The 19,043-nt window shown below is 41.2% G+C and overlaps 1 protein-coding gene across 2 annotated transcripts in view; it reads right to left on the bottom strand.

The window, feature by feature from the left end:
- The window catches only part of TCEANC2 (transcription elongation factor A N-terminal and central domain containing 2), a 47,867-nt gene continuing 37,543 nt past the window's right edge, over nt 8,720–19,043 (bottom strand). For both annotated transcript variants that reach the window (XM_005678377.3, XM_005678376.3), the window contains exons 4-5: nt 17,102–17,295; nt 8,720–9,758 (exon numbers count right to left, since the gene is read on the bottom strand). In XM_005678377.3, the coding sequence (XP_005678434.2) occupies nt 9,570–9,758; nt 17,102–17,295 (383 nt within the window). In that variant the 3' untranslated portion in view covers nt 8,720–9,569. The remainder of the gene's footprint in view (nt 9,759–17,101; nt 17,296–19,043) is intronic.

Genomic DNA, 19,043 nt, shown 5'->3' with positions numbered 1-19,043 from the left:
GGTTGATAGTCACTGTGAAAAAACCCAGATTGGATTACAACCCAAAGTGTAAAATAAGTATGAGTCCATACTACATAAAATAAATAATGACTAGGGAGGAATGGGCAAGTCTTCCTTAGGAAGAATTCCAAATAATATATGTAGATACTGTACCCTCCTCCGGGAGGTAGAGTTCGATTCCCATCACTTTTGAGTATGGTCTGGGGAGGAGAGTCTGAGATGAAGATGAGCACACAGGAAGTTTATTAGGGTTTGCTCCCAGGTGGAGGGAGGGAAATGGGTAAGATTAGGCAGAGGTAAGTTGGGAGATGGAGTAGTAAGACCTCAGCTGGTGCCACAGAGCTGTGAAGCTCCGGTCCTTCAGAATTGTGCTGAATTGGGACAGTGGAAATAAGCCTTTATAACCGGGAATCAACCTGCCCTGGGGGAGGGGTCTGACCTGGGGGGAGGTAACTCTCCTCAGCTGAGGGAGTTCCCAGAGAGCAGTTGCTAGCTGAGGGGGAAGTGGGTGTCAGTCACAGGGATAAGGTCTGGGCAACACAGGGCAGCACCCTCCAGAGCCCACACTTGTGCCAGCCAGCCCCAGTTCATTTAAGTTCTGGGAGCATCTCTTCGGGATTCTGGTGGGCCTCTTTTCCTGTGGGAAACTTATAGAGAAAAGCTGGTGAGACAAACTGCCACCCTCACCACTGTGACTGTCTGCGGTTGATACTCAGCTTCCTCTTCTGTTACCTGTTCTAGACTCCCTGTACCCTCAGCTAGCACCTCTTCTGGGCTCAGTGACCTATGTTGGTGGCATGATCTTACCCTCCGGCCTGAGAGCCTGTGGTCACCTGATTCTTCTCAGGCCACAGCTCCTGCACTGTCTGTTTACTGTAAGTATTGGGAAAGGATCCCCTGGAGAAGGAAATGGCTACCCACTCCAGTATTTTTGCCTGGGAAATCCCATGGACAGAGAAGCCTGGTGGGCTAGTCCATGGGGTCATAAAAAGAGTTGGACACAACTGAGCGACTAAACAATCTGCCAAGGGAATGCCAAGGGATTTCCAAATGGATTAGCTGGGTATGAAAGATATACCTCTCTGCTCTCCAGTGCTTAACAGCAGCCTTATCACTTCCCGATGATCAGGGTTAATTATGCTGAAAGAATGGTGACTCTGCTTCTTGCCTGCTGGTCCCTGGAAACGAGGATCTCAAAGTACCTGGGTGTCAGACATGGTGAAAAGTTCAATAGTCATCTTGATGTTTCCCCAGCTGAAGCGTTGCCTCTTTGGGAACCAGACCGCCAACCCTGCAGATGCCAGAGTTGTGGGGAGTGATGATAAGTATGAGACCACTCCTGCTTTCATCTTTGGTTCCTGGACCCAAGTATTTATTCTCCCTATTGGAGACAAAGCACTGTGTAACGGTCTTTGATATACTGCTTCTAGGAGGATGGCATCCTGTCCTCACAGAGTATTGTTTCTGAGCTGGTGGCTCAGCCGGGCCTTCTACAGACAGTTCCAAACTGGCAGCTTAAGGACAGTGCAGTGTGTGGAGGGATGAGTTGCCTCCATGGCCATGTGCCTACTGATGTAGAGTCATGCTGGATCCCACGCCAGTAGCTTAAACGCCCTGTAATCTTTGCAGAATTGTGCAGGATGAAGCCCTACAAAGAGATACCTAGGATATATGTCTATTTCAGGAAGGATGAATCGCAGCTCTTTCCAGGGTAGAAAGGGTTTAACGTAATCAAGTTGTCAAGTGGCTATTTTTCTCAAGGAAGGAGACATATCTAAGACTGAAAGTGGGGTTTTGTTACTGGTAGCTTTAACAGTTAGCATCAGCAATAGCTAGACGAGTCTTGGTGAGTGGGAACCCATGCTAATGGGCCCATACATTCCCTCTCTCCATGCCATCATGGTTAGTGTTTACTGACACCCCTATCGCCAACTCTGGGATGGTCTTATAGGCTGACCACATATACATGGTTGTTTAATGCTTCTCCCACTGTCTGGTTGGTGTTAACACAGAATTCAATGACCTTCACACTTGGTGCCCATTTCCATAGGTCCATCCATATGCCTCTAGCCCAGCTCTCCTTGTCCATGGTTTTCTAATCTTATCCTTCCAGACCCACAACCAAGCAGCCAAACCATGCACTGCTACCCATGAGATCCAGTAATACTCCATCCTTGGGCCCTTTTTCTTTCCACAGAGTGGATGACAATGTGTGCTATTCAAAGCCCTGCCCACTGGAATTATTTTCTCCTCTACTGTCTTTCAATGACACCCCTATGTGAGGCCTGCAGTGCAGCAACAGTCTATTTTTGGCTTGCTCACACGTACTGAGCCTACCCACTCATAAACAAATTTTGGCTTTTTTTCCTCCTTCGGCTGGATATAAGGAGCTCTCCAGGCAGCCGTAGGTGAGCAGAGGAAGAGACACTGGTGCAAAGGCGGGGGGTGGCAAGGTGTCTGGGCCACCTGTTCACGCAGCTGCCTTCTGCCCTGTGGTCCTGTGACCAGTCCCAGCTGTACCACATCTGTCTCATGATGAACTACTGCAGGCCTTGTCTGACCTTCCGACTTGGTGGATCTGATAGAACCCAGCTCACAATGAGCAGCCCTGGCTATGTGGTCAGCTTGATGATGCAGAGTCAGACGATCTAACCTGGTAGCAAATCGGGAGCTGTATTTTGAAAAGTGTGTCATTCCTGGCTAGAGATGACATGGCCCTGCTCCAACCCCAGGGGTCTAGATGGTGATTCTCCTACTAGGCCTTGTCATAAACTCCACAGGCATCTTTTCCCACTGCAGCTGCCTCAGATACCATGGGTTCTGCCAGATCACATGGGCCACACAGCAAAGCTACTTGTCTCACAGCCTGGACCTGCTGCTGCATTCCGACCTAAACTCCGGGTCCTGATCTAAATAGACAGCCTTGGGGGCTTCTCTGGCTCAGGTGAAGAATCTGCCTATCAGTGCAGAAGACTTGGGCTGGACCCCTGGTCTGGGAGGATCCCACATGCTGTGGAGCCACTAAACTCGTGAGCTGCAACTATGAAGCCTGTGCTCTAGAGCCCAGGGGCCACAACTACTGAGTCTATGTGCCCTAGAACCCTAGAACAAAAGAAGTCACTTTAATGAGAAGTTCACGCACCACAGCTAGAGAGTAGCTCCCACTCCCTGCAACTAGAGAAAAGCCTGTGCAGCCGTGAAGACCCAACACAGCCAAAAAAACAAATACATAAAATTATATATTAAAAAAAACCCAAACAGGCAGCCTCTGTGTTATCTGATACATGGGAGGATATATGGGAGGAAATAGTATGTACTCCTAGGTACGGAACAGGCTTCCTCCAAAACCCAAAGAGGCATTGAGCTTCCTTCATAATGGAGGAGGAGATGCAACACTTTTGTCTTTTACTTTGGAGGGAATGTGTCTGGCAAATCCCCGATGACCGGCCCCTAAAAATTTCACTGATATATCAGATATGCAGATGATACCACTTTAATGGCAGAAAGTGAAGAGGAACTAAAGAGTCTCTTGATGTGGGTGAAAGAGGACAGTGAAACAGCTGGCTTAAAACTCAACATTCAAAAAACTAAGATCATAGCATCCGGTCCTATCACTTTATGGCAAAGAGAAGGGGACAAAGTGGAAACAGTGGCAGATTTTACTTTCTTGGGCTCCAAAGTCATTGCGGATGGTGACTGCAGCCACAAAATTAAAAGATGCTTACTCCTTGGAAGAAAAGCTATGACAAATCTAGACAGCATACTAAAAAGCAGAGACATCATTTTGCCAACAAAGGTCCATCTAGTCAAAGCTATGATTTTTCCAGTAGTCATGTATGGATGTGAAAGTTGGACCATTGAGCACTGAAGAATTGATGCTTTCAAACTGTGGTTCTGGAGAAGACTCTTGAGAATCCCTTGGACAGCAAGGAGATCAAACCAGTCAATCCTGAAGGAAATCAACCCTGAATATTCATTGGAAGGACTCATGCTGAAACTGAAGCTCCAATACTTTGGCCACCTGATGTGAAGAGCTGACTCATTGGAAAAGATCCTGATACTGGGAAAGATTGAGGGCAAAAAGAGAAGAGGGCGGCAGAGGATGAGATGGTTAGATGGGATCACCAACTCAACAGACACGAATCTGAGCAAGCATCGGGAGATGCGGAAGGACAGAGAAGCCCGTGTGCTGCACACCATGGAAGTCGCAGAGTCGGACACAACTTAGCAACAACATCAGGCTCCTGAATCTCGGTAGCGTTTTCTCCCATTCTCTGCAATGTGTGTGTCTCACTAAGGTTTCCAGTATACTTGCTGTTTCTTGCTCATCTGTTTCAATTAGCTGCTGGGTTTAGTACAATAGATATGTGTGATATTCTGCAAGACACCTAGTTGGTACTGGTCTTTCAAGACTAGATTGTAAGACAGCACGAGAGTTAGCCCTGGAGCAAGACTGTAAATGTATACTTCTGTCTGTTCCAAGTGGAAAGAAGAAAAACACTCGCTACATCAGTGGCTACATACTATGTACTGGAGAACATATTAATGTACTCCAGGAAAGATACCACATCTGCCATTAGAACGACCACCTGGCTGATCTTGCTGGGTTCACTGTCACCTTCCAAGGTACATCTGATTTTTGTAGGGGACAGACCAGTGAATTAAATAGAGAGACAAAGGTAACACTATTCCTGCAATGTTTAGGTCTTTAAGGATGGCATTAATCTTTGCCATTCCCTGATTACCAGTGAGGTTGAGCATTTTCTAATATGTTTATTGGCTTATTTCCTCTTCTTTGAATTCCTGTAATTCGTAATTGTTTGCTTTTTAAAAATGGTTGCTCTATCTTAGTTATCCCTGTGATCCTCAGACTTGGCACATGAGAACTCAATAAATATGCACTGAATCAAAGGTTTTCCTCTCTTTTTTTTTTCGCCGATGCTGCCCGACTTGTAGGATCTTAGTTCCCCAGCCAGGGATTGAACCCGGGCTTTCAGCAATGGAAATGTTGAGTCTTAACCACTAGACTGCCAGGAAAGTCCCTAAATCAAAGATTTTAACAAGATGAAAAAGTAGCATTTGATTGGACATCCTGGTCATCTGGGATCTTGAAAGCAACCTCCCTAACTTATGGGTAAGCCTATTCCTGACAGCAATTGTATCATTTTGGTTGATTTAAAAAGAAAATACAAAGTTATCCAATCAAATCATCTCTCGTCTGAAACCGAGGCAGCGTCACCAAACTAATCGAAGCTCCAAAGCCTTGTTTTCTGGATGGACTCCCTTTGATAGCAATAATGGGCAGTAACGAACTGATCCCTCAGCCCATCTGGCTGTGATAAACGCATCCAAAACACATTACAGATCTCAGAGTGAGGCTCTGAGGCCTGAGGCTGCAGCAAAAGAAAACCAAGGCTGACAGGCACAAGTTTAAAAACCTGATATTTCATAAATGAAAAAAGGCCAGCTGCCTGTTCCTTCACCACTGAACACAGTAAATGAATTATCTGAGCTTCCTGCCATTTTTCAAACTTGGGACTCTCAGATATCATTAGAGTGTATCATCAACTCTAAACTTCATTTGTCCAAAAAATAAAAAAAATCTCTAGTTTACTGAATCTCTAGTGTTTCTTTCCTTTGCCTTAAATTGTTTGTTGTTGTTTCTAAATCATTAAGTTTTTTTTCTTATGTATCTGTTTATACAGGAGCATCTTTATCTTTTTAAAACACACATCTTATTAGGTCTCTCACTTCCTCAGAAACTTCTCATGCCTTCCCATGATCTGAAGGCCAAAGTCCAAACTCCTTCACAAGGCCTCCAGGGCCCTATCTACCTTTTTTGCCCAATTTCTCTCCATTCCTAAGACCCTTAAGCTTCTACCACCCATTTTATTTGCCTTTACTGAAATAAGCCATGTACTCTATATCTCTGTGCTTTTGCACACATACTGACCCCTCTGCTAAGAACTCTGTGTGAAGACTTCCTTTCCCTTAGAATGGTGTTAATCACCACTTTCTCCATTTTCTCAACATTGTAAACAAATATCTACAGTAAGCACTTAATATGCTATACTGTAATTATTTTCCTATGTGTTTGTCTCTCCACCAGACTAAGAATTTCTGAAAAGTAGAAACTGTATCTTAATTACTGCAGTTCCCCCAGTGCCAGTCTAGTCCCTGGAACAGAGGAGTTGGGCAACATTTGTTTATTGAGTGAATGAACAGACAAGCTCCCTACTCCGAAGACCAGGACCTCCAATTTAACAACCACAAGAAAAGGATCAATAAGCTGCTGGAGCAGATTCTAAGAGTATTTACTCACCCGAATTTTTTCTAGCAACTGAACACACTTAGAAGACATATTCATGCCTAGACTTACGGGCAACTCAGAGGTCCCAGGAACTTCCCTCACTCCATTTCATGACTTGACCCTTTCATTTTTAAGAGGCTGGAGCTCAGAGGTGCTCCTTAGTGGGTGGTAAAGCTTGGGTGGATGTCGGCAAGCTTCCTTCCCTTCAGCAAGCACTCAGAATAGCTCCATTAGTGTTCATGGAAATTCTGCACAGGTATCAAGGAGAAAACAGCCACAAATAACACAGCCTGCTTTCCAAATCTCCAAAGCACATCTCTGCAATCATTTTACTTTTCAACTATCACCACCAAAGCCTTTCAGCCATAGAGCGATTTGTCTTCAACTTACTCTGGGCTCCTAAGTTAGCAGAACCCTTTGGCTGTTTATAAATGAAGCTTCCTATTTCCAGTCTCTCTCCCTGCTCCAGCTTCTCTTCTACACAGCCACTTATCCAAAATACTAACCAGTTCCTGCATGGCATCAGTCCAAATACCTTCACTTGATGCTCAAAAGACCCTTCAAACTTGATCCTGGAAATCTAGGGGTTGACACTTGGGAGACAGGGATGGGCTGAAGATACAAACTGGAATTGCCACCAGCATGTAAAAGATGCTTGAAACCAGGAGAGTGGATGAAATCAACCAGGGAAGCTATATATAGGCAAATCACCTGAGTTCTGAGTCCTAGATCTGCTATTCACCATCCGTGTGGCCTTAAGTAAGTTATGAAACTATTGTGAGCCTTACTTTTCTCTTCTTTAATTGGGTATTTTAAAAAATGCCCAGCACAGTGCTGAGCAATTAGTATTTAATCTCCCAGAGTTACTAGCAATGGGAAACTGAATAAGATACTTCTGCTTGTTAAGCTTCAGGGTCTCATCTGTAGCTCCTGCTAGGTATCCACAAGGCACCATGGAATGGGTGCTCAGCAAATGACTGCCAAATAAAAGAAGAAATCTTAAAAAACTGAAACAAAACTTAGTAATAAAATAGATGAGATGATTCAACAGGCTTTTTTAAACTGTATAAAGATCACTGTAAACGCTAATAAATTATCTTAGGAAAAGGTTCTAGCACTTAGAAGGTAGACAATGTTAGGCCCTTTCTTTCTGTCCTTGCTTTAAAAAACAGACAAACAAGTTTCTAAAATAAACAAATCTCTGATAAGCTTAATCCACTATAACAGCAAAAATACAAACACAAGTACATATAAAATCATACAAATACATTCAACATCATTACATTGGCATATTTCGTTTTGCTACAGACTTTTTTCTTCCCCATCTCCTATTTTCTCTCATGCCATCTTCCGGCTCCCCTCTCCTCCCTAAGGCAGCCAATGGAAATAGTCCGATACATACCCTTTCATACACTGCTCATATAATCCTGTACAAAGACATGTATTCACATATAGGATTCTTTTCTTGTTTCCTTTTTATAAAACTGGATTCTTATTAAAGACATTTCTCTGTAAATTCTCACCACCCCCACCCCCCCGACTCCGCACCCCTGCACTTAATGATACATCTTGGTCAGTCCTTCAGGTCAGTGGGTGCAGAAGTCACACTTTCTTTTCAATGACTGACTGCTCACTGTCAGTCTTCCTCCTCCCACAATAAAGCTGCGCACAATGTCCTTGCAAGGACTGTCCTTGCAAGAGGTTTCTTTAGGAAACGTCTCTGCTGGGTCAGTGTATACACGTGTCTTAAATATGAGCAAATATTGGCAGATTATTTTCCAAGAGGGATGTGGTCATTCATATTCCCACCATCAGTGTAAAAAGGGACCATTTCTCCACATCTTCAACAGAAGCTGGCATTTTAATTTTAAATCTTTTCCAGTTTTATTGGTGAAAATGGCATTGTATTATTGCTTTATTCTGCATTTTCTTGAATATTTTTGAGGTTCAGCATAGTTTATTGTTTACTGGTCATTTGTGATAAAGATCTTCGATGTATACAACTTACTATCAAGAATATCAGAAAAAAACTGTGTGTATGAGAGAGAAAATGAGAGCAAGACGGTGTCCTTGCTTTTTTAATCTCTCTCTTCCTTTTCTGGATTTTAAATCTCTTTTTTTGGCTCAAGTCCCAAGGCTAGCAGGACCTTAGAGGTCCCTGACCAGGGAATCCAGAACCCCTGCAGTAGAAGCAGAGAGTCCTAGCCACTGGACACCAGCGAAATCCCCAAACTTCTTCCTTTCTACTGGCTCCTTCTTTTCAGATTACAAACATGCTCCAGTCTCCCCTAGCCTAAAGTCTTTTTTGGGTCTCATTCTATCTCCCTAAATTCCTGCCTAATCATTCTTTATTTTCACCAACTATACTCTTTCTCACCTCAAAACACTTTTCAATGAAAAAGCCATATCTTTGGTTTTAGGGGAAAAAAGCCCCAGTTTATTATTTTTTTTAAAAAAAGCAAGTATCATTTCCATAATTGTTTAAGCAAGCCTATATACAGGTATTTTGTTTTAAAAAACATATGTATATAATTTTTCTCTTACAGTAATTCATTTCAAGAGCAATTTCATTTTGTATCTTCTACAGAGCCCTAAATGGAGGCAGCCAGCATATTCAAATAAACTCCAAGGAGTGGGCATGCTTCAGGCCAGCTCCTCATTAGAAACCCCAGCATGGGGGCTCTGGAGACCAATGCGCGGAAGGTCTTCCAGGGAGAGCTGAAACGTTCAGATAAGTCAGTTCTGGAAAGAAGGGGTAGCTGGCGGGCTCCGGCAGGCTCACCCCTGGGGTAGCGCAAAGAGAACAGACAGGGGAGTTCTGAGAGGCACTGGAGCTATCTAAACTCGGGGGGATGGAACCGAGTGAGCAGCAGCGGTAATTGAGTTTCAGTTACCTGCAGGGTGGTGAAATAAAGCAGTAACTTCATCTGCCTGACGTGGGGGAAGTTTAGAGGTGTCCTTGGCATACTCACAGTGAAATCCGTCACCCTTTCACTGTGTTGGGTGATGGCAACCGTACTGCGCTTCCTAGTGACAGCGAGCACTCGTCCTGTTAGGCAGCCCCAGCGCACTCCAGCTAATGAAGCATTTCCTGCAGGCCTGTCTCCAGGGCTCTGCATCCTCTGTCTGAAGGAATGGCACCATGGGAAAATTTAGCACAGCCAGCATCAACTGTTGCCCAAACTCAAAAGAATCTTTGAATGGCAGAGAGAGGCCCATTTTCCTTTCTGCCCAGCCCAGTGCTGGAACCACCCTCAGGTCACTTTTTGTGGGTCTGTACAAACGTGCCGACTGGCAGCATGCCGTTCTTCACCTGCTCCCGGATTTCAGCTCGATGCTTTAATGTGAAGACCAGGGCTCTCACCGTCCGCCGGTATGGCCCATTAATGAGGCGGGAGCAGAGATGAAACGTTTCCCGTTCAATATTTTCAACCAGTAGGTGATCCATCTAAAAAAACAGAAAAATTATCAAATTAGGGCCTTGCATTGCATAAAGATTAAAAGTAAGAGAGGCTGGAGCACTTTGCTCAGAGGCCTCCATTAATCAACTGAAATTCAAGGACATCTACTTCCTGTCACAAGAGAAACAGGAAGAGCAAATTAATTCCACCCTGGCAATTAAGGAACAAGGCCATGTGCTTTGTGACAGGGACCTCATTCACAACCCCTGCCGGGTGGTAATATTTGCCATTATAACAGGAAACTGGCTTGAACCAAGCAATGGGTTCTGGGCTCTGGCCCCTGTACTTTACCAACCAGGAAACGAAGACCAAGGATAATAAATCAGTGTAAGAGTTTATACTTTTTGTTTGTTTATTTGAAAGTGCTTTTTAACCCCTTATAGCATTTTTAAACACTGGGTCTGGATCCTAAATGTGTGTTAAGCAGTTTATAAATCACTTTTCACATTTAACACTTAATAACTCCTATTATCTCATTTTACAGATGAGGAAACAGGTTCAAAGGTAAAGAAATGCTCCAGATTTTACAACTATTAAGAGGAGAAGTTGGGACTCTGACTTGAACACTCATATTTCTTCCCTTTTACCATACTCACTGCCCCCATAACCTCCTGAGGGACCATGTGAGTTTGGAGAGACCCCGGCAGGGTCAGCTAAGCAGAAAAGGGCCGAGAGGACAGGATCTGTGGCTATGCTGGGGTGTGCGGCTCAGGTCCAAGCCCTCCTGAAGTCACAGGCCTGATCAAAGAAGGACAGGTCTGGGATTTCGTCCACATGATCCATATCTAGGCCAGACTGGACTGCTGGTCGGGGACCCCCTCACTTCCTGCCTTTCCAGGCGCATTGCTCACTCTTTGCCTCCTGGTCCTGACTCCAGCCTAGCCTGAGCGTGCTCAGTTGCTTTCACACACCTCTACACCTCTGTTCAGGTACTTGCTCCCTCAGCCAGACACAATTTCCCAGGAAATGCATTCCTATTTGTATGTGTAGCTAAAAAACAAAAAGCAAAAAAGCCAATCCTAGTTTAAAGGACTACAAGTTCTTCTCAGGGCTGCTATAATGTCCTGAGCTCCCCGTAGTCATTTTCACAACAGAACGGTCTTGTCTTCCCTGAGAATGAATTCCTTGAAAGCAGGAAACAAATTTCTCTCTCATTAGCTTTTTTTCCTTCACTCTTTCCCTCCTGCCCGACCATATAGTCAGATACTTACTCAGCACTTACTATGTGCTTGGGCTGAGAAAAGAGCAGTGAACAATGTCAATACAGCTCTTGACTTCACAGAGAGCACGGGCCAGCTGGAGACGGATAGGAGTAGGCCCTGGAAGTGTAGCGCGTGCTACGAAGGGGAACAGAAGCAAGTTCTGGGGCACTGAGGTACAGCAAAGGGACCCAGCCCAGGAAAGAGTGAGTGCTTGATGTGAGACCTGGAGAAAGAGTAGCATCAGGCCAGGTGACGTGGCCATTTGCTTGGTGATAAATTCAGTGAGCTGTACATATATGTACTGTACTTATACTTTAAAAAGGGAAAGTTTTAAGAAAAAAATGCACCAAAATTAAAAAAGGATTACCTGACATTTGATAAAAAGTGTCCTAACAAAAAAGAGAGAACAACAGACCAAAATGAATGAAGAATCCTGGAAGAAATGAGACCCAAGCAGGGGAGCACAACAGGACCGAGAAAGAGAGAGAGAAAGAAGATGAATATCCAGGCCCAGACATCTGCTTAGATGTAACAGACGAAAGACGTTCAGGGAAGTTTGTGGTCCTGATGACTCACTGATCATCTCCAAGGATGGTGCTGGAGTGAGTCGGCTTGGCACCACAGCTCTCTAAAACCCAGAGTCCTTGAGCGTTCAGGGCCTCCTGGGTGGGCACTGAACTAGCCCCCAGCCTGAGGCAGCCCTTGTACCAGACGACTTTACAAGGTGGAAAGGGTGGCTGGCCATCTGCCCAGCATTTGTCCAGCAATATTTGCAAGAGAGGCTCCTCACCCCAACGTGGGGTTCCTCATGCCAGGGTGAGGACAGTTACTCACTGATTGTTTAGAGATTCACTTAATATAACAGGCAAGAAAAAAGTCTGTTTTTTTCCTTCGTTTTGAGGGGAGTGGTTGTTCGGGGAAGAAGGGTTTGTGTTCCTTTGCAAAAATAAATCATGGCCATTCCATTAAGTTATAATATATATATATGAAGAACCTGAGAGTACCTTGAAATTCCCAGAACTGAATACTTCTTCATACTTCATTCGACAAATAGCTATTGAGTTACTACTGAGTATGGTCTGATTTAGATATTTGAGACACCCAAGCAGAAAAGACCTGACACCCTACCCTTAAGTCACACCCTGGAAAAGAGAGGCACGTACCCAGAAAACCATGAAGCAGGAGGACAGGTGCTATCCCAGCGATGTGATGGGAATGAGAAGCCATCAGCTAACAATTTTCATGGATGCCTCTTGTTAAGTGAAGGCCAGTCAGAATGAAGACATGAAGAAAAACATTTGTAATATTAAAATGTAAACCATAAAGGAAACTGATTCATCATGGATCCTTGTGTATAATGTGTTCATTGCACAAAGTGAAAAATGCCTATCTTATAATGTCTTTGGACATTCCAAACCTACCCAAGCTAAGAGTCTTTCCCAGTGGGTCCTAACCTGGTCATTTAGGTAAGCCCCTTTGGATGAAGCACTGAAGGCGAAGCTCCAATACTTAGGTCACCTGATGCAAAGAGCTGACTCACTGGAAAAGACCCTGATGCTGGGAAAGACTGAAGGCAAGGAGAAGGGGATGACATAGGATGAGATGGTTGGACGGCATCACTGACTTGATGGACATGAATTTGAGCAAACTCAGGGAGACAGTGAAAGACAGAGAAGCCTGGCGTGCTATAGTTCATGGGGTTGCAAAGAGTCAAACACGACTTAGCGACTGAACAACAATAACAACTTTAGGTGAAAGGACCAGAGTCTTACTAAGACCTCGAGAAAAAGGGATTTTGCTATGGGATACGTGTATGAATGGGAACAAGAATGCTGTAAGAAACCTAGGGAGATTTATTTATGGACCAAATCCTTTCTCTGTGTCTCTCGTGATCTGCCTGATCTCTTTTTCACGTATTTTTGCTCCTTTTCATATGCCTTACTATCAATTCTAGCTGCCTTATTCTCTCCTCCTGTTGTACTTCTCTCTATCCATAGCTTCTGCTTCCTTGAAACTCCTCCAAGGTTCCTTCTGTTTCAAAACTTTCGTTGTTGTTTCTTGGTATTTCCTGGGTCAGTTTCCCAGAGACAGAAAATCTGATTTGCCTTCCTTATGTATTTGTACCTATGGGTTGAATATGTGTTATTCAGTTGTCCAATCATGGACAAACTGGGAGAAGATATAAAACACATTCACCCTGAGCTGTCTTATGTCAAGGATTTTGGACTCAGAAGAAATGGTGCCATAATCAGTTAGTGATGTCTGCCATGATTGTAAGCTTTTTAAAAGCAAGGGAAGAAACTCTTCTTAGTGTGTTTATCTGAAGTGCAGAACTTCCCACACTGTATTATAACTTCTATTTGCCTATTTCCCTCAGAAGATTGTGAGTGCCTCCAGGGCTGACACCATGCTGGATCCACTTCTAAATTCCCCATGCCTAGCATAGGTACTGGCACATATTAAGCGCTCAGTAAATATTTGCTAAATGAATATCCTCTTTCCCCATGTATACCTCCCCCCTTTCCTGCTCTTTCAGTAACATCCTATATATAGGAGATTAAATATGTTTCTATTTTATATGCATTTTCTAGTGAGCAAATTCCAACCATTCTAAGACTAGTTCAGCTGCTGTCTTTCCCATGGAGTTCTCCCAGATTCCCCCATCAGATTTCACTTTTCTGTCCTTTGTGTGTTTACACCTCTTCCTAGCGCCACTATTTCAGACACATTTCATCCTGCCTCATATTATTTGAGGGCTCTTAGTCAGCAGACAGTAAACTTTCTTAGGATAAGGACTGCGACTCATCTATGTTAGCATTCTCCGCTGGCACTAGCAGTAGCAGAACCAAACACTCGGGGAACTGAGTATCCACTAAAGGAGACTTTGTATGAGTTTTCCAATAGCACGACTGAACGTGTACATATATACCCACACTCCTTTTTGACCATTTGAATACATTTATTAAAGAGCTGGTCAAAACCAGAGGTACAGTCTGAGGCCATTAAGCAAAGAAATAACTAACAGTCCCATATGGGGATGTACGCCTGACCTGGGTCTCATTAGCACCATCTGACAACCAACTGGGCCAACCAGCCAGTAACAGGCTCACTTTGAGAATCAGATTTATTTTTTTTAATGGCATAATAGGAAAATGATCACAGGCCGTGAGGTAGGAAGGGGAGTGGATAATGAGGAAGGGGAAGTAAGAGAATGACACCACAGGGGACGTTCATATGAGGAAAGATCTAAAATACAGGGAAGAACAAAGAAGATCTAGAAGGGAGAAAGTAAAAGGGAATGGAGCGTGGGTCTCAACAATGGAGTTTTTATTCATCTATTCCATTATTCAAGAACAAGGAAACAATCCATGCATCTGGAAAGCAAGATCTGTAGAGTAATAGAGAGATGCACTTTGGGGCTCTGTGTATATATTCTTCATCTGTGGCTTTCACTACTTAGACCAAAACAAATATCATGGAAACATTACTTTCTATAAAAATGTAATAAGTAGATTTGAAAAAAAAAACACATGCTAAAATCAAATTGCAAAAGCTTTTAAGTCACTGGGCCAATAACTTACCCAATGGTTCACTACTGCCTGATAAAATACATTTATGGAGATCTGATGTCTGATTTGAATGCACTCAACATTATTTATTGTCAAAGACCAGATACTGGATTAGATGGTTCATTGATTTACCCTAATATGAAAATGTTTCAGATGATGATGAGTGTTAAGAGTTAACTTTATGTGAAAAGTGTTTGTATTTATCTTTTCTGATGTATCAAACTATATATAAAAATACTATAAGGTGCTGTTTATGCAAGGAAAAGAGATTGACTTTCTTTGGCCAAGAAAGACAGTAAGATGCACGCTTCTAGTTTTTAAAATTTACTCTTTGGGAGCAAAACCATTCAACTATGCTTAATCTGATATTTTTTCCAATTATATTGGAAAGCACTAACAAATGTATCACTTTTTTAACTTTGCTTTGTAACACTTGAGTGCTTACCACTTGATGTGCCATTTAAAGGATAATTAATGGATAAACTAAAAGGATAATTATTATGGAGTTTAATATAGCAGGCAAACTGCTCATTAATCCTCACAAGCATAGCTTCGTTATTATCATTTACTTTAAAAGATACCATAGGGAACTGGTATTTACCACCACATTAACTACATATTATATATCCACACTCTATGTTTCTGCAATAATTTTGGTTTATTTGAAAAATAAACTTCTCTTAAAATATCAAATACCAAGTTTTGTTGGCTAATCAATGACTCTGGAAAATTAGACTTACGATCTTTGTATTTTTTTCTCTCTTCCAAGGGCTTAATGTTCATATTAATGCTTCTTTAGGAAAAGTTAAACAAACTTACAGTATATTAATTCACTGAACCATCAAATATACATTAAAAGTTAAAAACGCAAAAAATAGAGATAGATAAAAATAATAGGAAACTATATACAAGATGATACTGATACTGATCAAGATTAAATATAACATAAAAATAAATAATTGTCAAGTTTGGGCAATGTCATTTAAATAATCAATAAAAATACTCGACGGAACAGCTGGCACATAACAGGCTCTTAATTAAATCTGGGATAATCATAACTTGACCACTGTTCTTTGAAAAAGCTATAATAATTTACCAACAGGAAATGCACCAAAATGTTAACAAGATTATGTCTAGATAGTAGGTTCAATGGTGACTTTATTTTTCCTTTCTAGATTTTTCCATTTTCTATCACGTTTGAATTAAAAACTCAAAATTTTGTTTTTAAATAAAGTAAATAATATACACAAATCCATTTGCCTCTCTTTTGTGGATGCATAATTGAGACAGAAAGGCTAAAATATTTTTTTAGAGAGTATAGTGACAGATCTAGTCTAGTATTTAAATCAGACTTCTGAATTGCTTCTTTTTTGATAATATTATTAAATCATTCTTTAAGGATACTTTATTAGGGGTACCCCAAGAGGAGGAAAAAATATCAATGTTATATGTCTGATTTTCCCAGAATACTAATTGAATATAAGATTCATTTGATGATGATGATTAATATTATTGCTAATGAACAAAAATTTCTCTTCTAGCACTGGTACCTCAAACCACTAACACCATCTAACTGCTGGTCACAAAGATGACAGAGATTATGTCTAGTCAATTGATTATCAGCATTAGAACTAAAGGTAGAGTGCTGACAAAAATTGTAGCAGAGTCTTTGCAAAAAAACAGTTATTTATTGTGCCATTGATATTCCATAATAGATCCATCTCAGAATTTTTGCTTCAGTGGGAAAGAATTTTATTTATTTATTTATTTATTTTTATTGAAGTATAGTCGACTTATAGTGTTGTGCCAGTTTCTGGTATACAGCAAAGTGATTCAATTATATGTATGTATGTATATGTGTGTGTGTGTGTGTGTATATATATATTCTTTTCCATTACTGTTTATTAAAGGATATTGAATACAGTTCTCTGTGGTATACAGTAGGTCCTTGTTGTTTATCTATTTTGTATACACTGGTTTGTATCTGCTAATCCCAAACTCCTAATTTATCCATCTCCTAATTTCTTTCCCCTTTGGTAATCGTAAGTCTGTTTTTTATTTCTGAGGGTGTTTCTGTTTTATAAACAAGTTCATTTGTGTCATATTTTAGGTTCTATATATAAATGGTATCATATAGTATTTGTTACAGAAAGGATTTCAAAAATCGGAAAGAACCAACATTCATGAAGTGACTTCTAACCAATAGGCACTATACTGTTCTTTTGAACATATAGTTCATTTAATCTTTTCAAAAATTTTAGTAGAAATTAAAATCTTCACTTTACGGATTAAAAAATAAAGTCTTTGAAATGTGAAGAGTCTTGCCTAAGGTGTCACAACCAGTACATACTAAAGCCAGTGTTTTAATCCAAGTCTTGCTAGTTCCAATGCCTGCACTCCTTATATAATACTGTCTCCCAGAATGTTTACAAATCCAGAATCTTTTTAAAAAAAGTTAGAATAAAGTTATGGTCCTAAAGAGTATGAAAGTTCATTGTGAAAATGTGAAGGTCATTTAACCAAGAATATCTAATAATCACATTCCAACCAAGACATTACCTCTAATTCCAAGGCTTCTGAGAGTAATTTCTGGGCATTTTTCCTAAATGTCTCAGTTTTGACATCACTTCGGACTTCTATGGAAGGTCTATTGACATGTTTTTCCATGAAAGTTCTCCACTCAGTGTAAACTTCTCTGGCAAGACAAGCCACTTCTGAATCTGAGTGTTGACGCATCTTGTTCACAGCATGACCTGGAACAAGAGAACAGAAACCAAAGGAAACATTGTTCTGTCTTCTGAGAAGTATAGGACTGGAAGGACTGTGTGGCACTTAGCAAGTCATTCACATACCTAAGGATGTAGAGGCTCTTGTGCAAATGAAGACCTGTTTCTCAAAGGCTGAGACAATGAGATAATCACTAGCGAAGAACCACTGGGTTAGCTAATGCAATAAGTCATAAAACAGAAGCATGATCAATAGATACTTAAAACGGAACAGCTAAGATACCAACTCCTTAATCCAAAACTTGCAATAAAAGAAAATGAATTAAGCATTTATCTTGTCTTTTCAGTACATATTATATTTTAGGACAACCAAACAGTCCCAGTTATTGATAAAATGTTCTTTATTCAGCTAATGAATGTGGTAAAATGGACAGTATTTAAAAAATTTTTTCTGGCCCACAATGAAATAATTTATTCAGGTGACAATCAATAGTGGATGAACTCAGTCAATGAAAAATTGATGGGGAAATTTACAATGGAAGGATGAGCTGTCATCACCTCCACTGATCAATCTTAGCGTCCCTGAGTGGGATTATCAGACGGAGGCAGCACTTCACAGACCTACCTACAAAGTAGTCTTGCACTCTCTTTCTGAGGAAAAAATGAACCATAACCCAACTAACTCAGCATTCAAAGCTAACCTCCAGTTAATAGAAAACATATGAGTCAGAGGAGTAAGTTAAATTATAGCACAAGAGACAAACCCAGAATGCAAGGCATTCTGCAGGACAATGGACCTGGTTTCTTTACCTGTCAATGACATTTTTTTATAAAAGGGAGCAAGGTTATGGATTGTTAAAGATTAAAGGAGTTTTTGAGTTCAAACTATCAAATGTGATGTGCAATCCAAATCCTGAATGGAATAGGCCAATCAAAGTACATTTTGAGATAAACAAGGAATACGCATATACATTGGTTATTAAATTATGCCAAGGAACTACTGTTGATTTTGTTAAGTATGATAAGAAAACATATTTTTCTTATGCTATGTAAGAAAACATAGTTTTTAGAGATGCATACTGAATGAAGTATGAACTAAAATGACCAAAGGTCTGAGATTTTGCTTAAAAATACTTCAGTAACAGCACAAAAACACAGGAAAGGGAAAGGACCAAATTTTAATAGTAGGTGAAAAATGAATCAAATATAGGGGAAAGGCCTATGTGAGTCTGTATTATTGTCTTTATTTTTGTGACTGTCTGAGATTTTCATAATAAAAATGGAAAAAGAGGGAAAAGGTCGAAAAATACCAGAGCAAAAATACTTACATAAAAATAAACACAGAAAAGCCAAAAAAATCAAGTAAATACTTAGAATTAAAAAGTATAAGAATATCAAGGTAGGTGTATTTTTTTTAAAAAATCAATAGCTTTTTTATGTTAGCCATAAACAGAATATAACGGAAAATCATGCTTAAACTAGTGAAAACCATAAACCACTTAGCAACATATTAACAAGAGGGGGCTGTATGTGCCCGCGCTTGCTGTTTGCGTATGTGCCTATCTCCTTCGTAGCTCTGGAACCTCTCCTAAACGCCACCTCCATCGCCACGGCCCTTGCCTTAGGGCATGTTGCCTCCAGATGACTCCAGCAGCCTGCTGGCCTGTCAGCTGAAGTCTGGAACCCTGAATGCCATCTTCCACACTGTAGCCAGAGTGACCTTTATTTAGCTTTATTATTTTCTCTTTCAGGGATAGTTTTTCTAAAACATTAAT

Source organism: Capra hircus, chromosome 3, assembly GCF_001704415.2.
Source record: "Capra hircus breed San Clemente chromosome 3, ASM170441v1, whole genome shotgun sequence".
In the NCBI taxonomy this organism is placed as follows: Eukaryota; Metazoa; Chordata; class Mammalia; order Artiodactyla; family Bovidae; genus Capra; species Capra hircus.
This window is presented reverse-complemented; position numbering and strand designations above follow the sequence as displayed.